Source organism: Silene latifolia, chromosome Y (assembly GCF_048544455.1).
Source record: "Silene latifolia isolate original U9 population chromosome Y, ASM4854445v1, whole genome shotgun sequence".
NCBI lineage: Eukaryota > Viridiplantae > Streptophyta > Magnoliopsida > Caryophyllales > Caryophyllaceae > Silene > Silene latifolia.
In genome coordinates, this window is record NC_133538.1 from 400,456,328 (window position 1) to 400,460,628 (window position 4,301).

General features: G+C 39.6%; 1 protein-coding gene across 1 annotated transcript; it reads left to right on the top strand.

The window, feature by feature from the left end:
* Positions 1-1,454: 1,454 nt before the first annotated feature.
* LOC141632191 (uncharacterized) lies at positions 1,455-2,300 on the top strand. Its single transcript, XM_074444757.1, has 3 exons — positions 1,455-1,498; positions 1,610-2,066; positions 2,247-2,300. The coding sequence occupies exons 1-3, from the start codon at positions 1,455-1,457 to the stop codon at positions 2,298-2,300; spliced, it is 555 nt and encodes a 184-aa protein (XP_074300858.1).
* The last annotated feature ends 2,001 nt before the right edge of the window (positions 2,301-4,301 follow it).

The following is a 4,301-nucleotide window of genomic DNA, read 5'->3' on the forward strand; positions in this document are numbered from 1 at the left end:
GTGGTGAAGTCTAAGAATGCACATGTAAAGCACATGGAAATAACATTTAAAATTATGGAGAAATACAACATAAAGCTCAAGCCTACAAAATGCCACTTTGGAGTCTCGACATGGAAATTCCTGGGTTACATGGTAACAAAATGAAGGTCATCAACATCCTTTCTACTATGTAAGTAAAAGTCTAATAGATGCTGAAATGAGGATAGGAAAATTCCTGGTTTACTGGAGAAGTATGTTTTAGCTTTCATTATGTCATGTTCTAAGCTGCGCCCTTATTTTGAGTGTCACCTCATAATAGCCAGGACTAACCTACGCATAAAATTTATCTTGCGAAAGCTTGAACTATAAAGCAGGATAGCCAAAATGGTCAGTCCACCTTAACACCTAAGATATTACCTTTGAACCCAGAGCAACAATCAAATCACATGCCTTAGTAGACTTTGTGGCTGATTTCAGCCATAACCTAGAATCAAACATGGCCAAGGAAGTTAACCAATTAGACAACAAAACCTCAGACCAAGAATGGATCCTGTTCATAGACGGGACATCCAATGTACGGGGAACAGGGTTATGATTACTGTTAAAATCGCCATAAGGGGACATAATAGCCCAGGCTGTGAGTTGTGAGTTCAAAGCTAACAATAATGAAGCTGAGTACAAAGCGCTCATAGCAGGACTAAAAGTAAGTCTAGACCACGGTATTCAAAATTTAAAGGTAAAAACTGATTCACTCTTAATTGCCAATCAAATAAAAGGAACTTATACAGCAAAGGATGCAAAAATGATTTTATATTTAGAGTATGTTAAAAAACTTTGCGCTAAGTTTCATTCATTTGATATTGAACAAATACCAAGAGACCTGAATACCCAGGCCGATGCTATACCCAGCCTTGGTTCAAATTTCACCCCAACAATTTTTGACAAAGTACCCATTATATATTTACTCGAACCTGCCAACAGCAAACCTGAACAGGTGAACCCAGTCGATGTAGACTAAAACTCATGAACTAAACCTTATTATGATTGGTTCTTGTGAGGTATACTACCTCAGCACAGGCATGAAGCTAGAGCATTTAAATTAGAGCTTCTACTTATTCTATCATCAATAACACTTTATTCAAAAGATCTCAGGCTGGACCATACTTGAGGTGTCTTGAACCACATGAAGACAAGCAAGTACTCCAAGAGATACATGATGGATATTGTGACAACCATAAAGGCGGCAGAAGCTTGACAAGCAAGGTGCTCAGGACTTGTTATTATTGGCCAACCTTGAGGGCTGACTGTCTTCAATACTTTTTAAAATGTGAGGCCTGCCAGATACATGCACCAATTATCCACCAGCCATCAGAGCTACTACATTCAATTCCTCACCCTAGCCATTCATGAAGTGGGGCATGAACATAGTAGGAAAGCTACCAGTAGCTCCAGGGAAGAAAGTATTCATGTTAGCCATGACTGAATACTTTTCCAAGTGGATAGATGCTGATTCATTCAAGCAAGTTTCTGAAAAGGAAGTAATATCCTTTATCGTGAAAAATATCATTTGTAGATATAGAGTCCCTTCATAAATAGTTTGTGATAATGGCACACAATTTGTTGGAAAAAGAACCTTGGTTGTCTGTGCTGAATCGAATATCAACCTTGTATCATCAACCTCTGTCTATCCAAAAGCAAACGGTCAGGCTGAGTCAAGTAACAAAGTAGTCATCAATTACTTGAAGAAGAAGCTGAAAAGAAGACGGGGCAGATGGGCAGAAGAGCTTCCATTAGTGCTATGGGCAGATAGAACAACTCCAAAAACTTCAACTGGCCAAACACCTTATTCTTTGGTGCATGGTTGTGACGCAGTCATCCTTGCAGAAGCACGTGTGCCAAACTCAAGAGATAGCCTGAACACCATAGAAGCAAATTACAGCCTGATGCAAGACAGCCTAGTCCTGACAGAAGAATTCAGAGATGCCGCCAAAACTAGGATAGAATCATATCAACAAGCATTAGCAAGAAGCGATAATAAAAATGTCAAGATAAGAGTTTTCAGAGAAGGGGACCCTGTCCTACAAAAAGTATTCCCAAATAGAAAAAGAAAAATTAGCATGCAAGTTGTCCCATGAATGGAAAGGCTCGTATTTAATTAACTCAATCGTCGAACAAGGAGCACACATCCTCTAAACCTTGGAAGGATAAATGATTGGATGGACTTGGAATGTAACTCATTTGAAATTATTTCATATATAAATTCTCAGAATAATACAGCTGTACCTTGTCCTGATGAGCTAAAAATCCAATACTACTTCTAACATGTTTTACCCGGTATGCTTTGCTTATTTGCCTTCCTTATGTGTTCAATATGCAAACTCTATGTGCACATTGTATGTTAAACCTGAATGTTCAACCCTGTTCACGATATATGCATCTTTAATATAATATTTGAATCCTGAAAAATTATACATGATTTGTTATTGCATGAATAAATCTTCAATATTGAGGGCTACTCTATTATATTTCATCTTTATTATTTATTCTAGTATTTTTTTTTATTTTTGCACCCTGTCGTGCCTAACGTAGTTGGTAGCCCACACCAGATATGGCAAATACATGACCAATTAGACATGAAATAATTGTTTGACCTCGTTATTTGTCATACACCTCTACAACGGCTGGACGCACCAATGTGACGGGAAAGAAGGTGAAAGATGATCCTGACTACACGTACTATATCCTCTAGACAGGCCAAATACCAAGCCCTTGGGACAGGCAGGGAACATACGCCCTCTAGACAGGTCGACATCCAACCTACTTCAATCACTACAGGATAAAAACTGTAAAGGGTTGAAGATTAACACAGGATTGAAAGATCAAACAGTTTTATCAGGATAAACAGGTTTCAGATATGAAGAAAAGAAGACAAACAGGTTACAGGTTTGAAGAAAGGAGGATAAATAGGTTACAGGTTTGAAGAAAAAAGGTTTAACAGGTTACAAGTTTGAAGAAAATAGGTTTATCAGGTTAAAAAGATTACAGGTTTGAAGAAAACCGGTTTAGCAGGTTAACAGATTTAAAAAGAACAACGGGATTAAGAAAGGAAGCCTGAAAAGCAAACTTCATATCATTAACAAAGCTCTTACCCCCTAGGGCAAAGACAATAAAATATATCCATCCTATTAGGGATAACCTCCCTGACCAGGGCCACCAAAATATCAAGTTGTCGTTCCAGGGACATCCCCCCTAAATAGGCCAAAAAGAGAAGAATTATTATAAAAAAAACTACTTCACTCCCTTGGAAGCACCATCGGCATTATCATCCTTCGCCCCTTCGACATCCTCAGCATCATGCTCCCTTGGAGAGTCAAGCTCCTGATCCTCACCAAGATTATGCAGTTCAGGATACCAAGTAGCAACGATAGCCGTATCAGCTTCAGGGTTCCCCTTTGCCCTGGCTTACACATGCTCAGATATGGTAGCAACTTTTATTTTAATGAAGAAATAGAAGGCGCATCGTCAAGCATGCTCTCCAAATCATCCTTCTCAAGACAAAGCTATTCATTCCTGTTCAGCACCTTCTGCAGCAACTGCTTGCTGGATCCAGCGTCAATCTTGGCAGCATCACGCTTAACCTTCAACCTCCGCAAATCAGACTTGGCAGCAACCAGGTCAGCTTAAGCAAAAAAAAGCTCAGACTTTAGCTTATCCAAGTCAGGATTCAGGATGTCAATCATAGCCACCAGCGAAGTAGCCTGATAAGCATTAAGAAGACAAGCTGCTGCACCCTGATTAGGGAAATAAGAAGTGATTATAAAATAATCAGGAAACTTAAAAGGAAAACAACCAAGCAGAGAAAATAATATGAAGTACCTCCTGCATAGATCCAAGAGCATTTGCCAAAATCTTGACAGTGTGTTCCACTACAGCAACAGCCTTGGTGGAAGTTTCAATGGGATCCATTGATAGTATTAAAGGAGAGTGAGAAGAGGTAAAGCTCTGAATCTTCTCCCTGGTAGTATCCAGATTATCTGTACCGGCTTTCACTTCCTTGACATGAGGGACGGGAATGTCAGCCTCCTCTTGTTTTCTCCTCTATGCCACCAAACCTGTCTCAGCAGGGACGACTGGATTAGCAAGGACATCTGAAGCGGCAGGATCCTCAGTCAGTTTAATAAAGACATCAGTCCCACCACTACTATGGGAACCCTCTTCCTTAACCTTAGCAAGCTTGACATTCAGGTCTGTTGTACTAAACCTGGCAAGTGTGGTAGATGATCTAGTGGCTAAAATATGAGGAACTATATCAGCAATAAAGA

What these genes read in the sequence shown, in the direction of transcription:
- LOC141632191 (XM_074444757.1), top strand. Translation starts at nt 1,455, where the DNA reads ATGACTGAATACTTTTCCAAGTGGATAGATGCTGATTCATTCAA. An exon ending in ATAGATGCTGATTCATTCAA is followed by an intron (nt 1,499 to 1,609) that starts GCAAGTTTCTGA and finishes TGTTGGAAAAAG; the next exon opens with AACCTTGGTTGTCTGTGCTG. An exon ending in GGGACCCTGTCCTACAAAAA is followed by an intron (nt 2,067 to 2,246) that starts GTATTCCCAAAT and finishes ATAAATTCTCAG; the next exon opens with AATAATACAGCTGTACCTTG.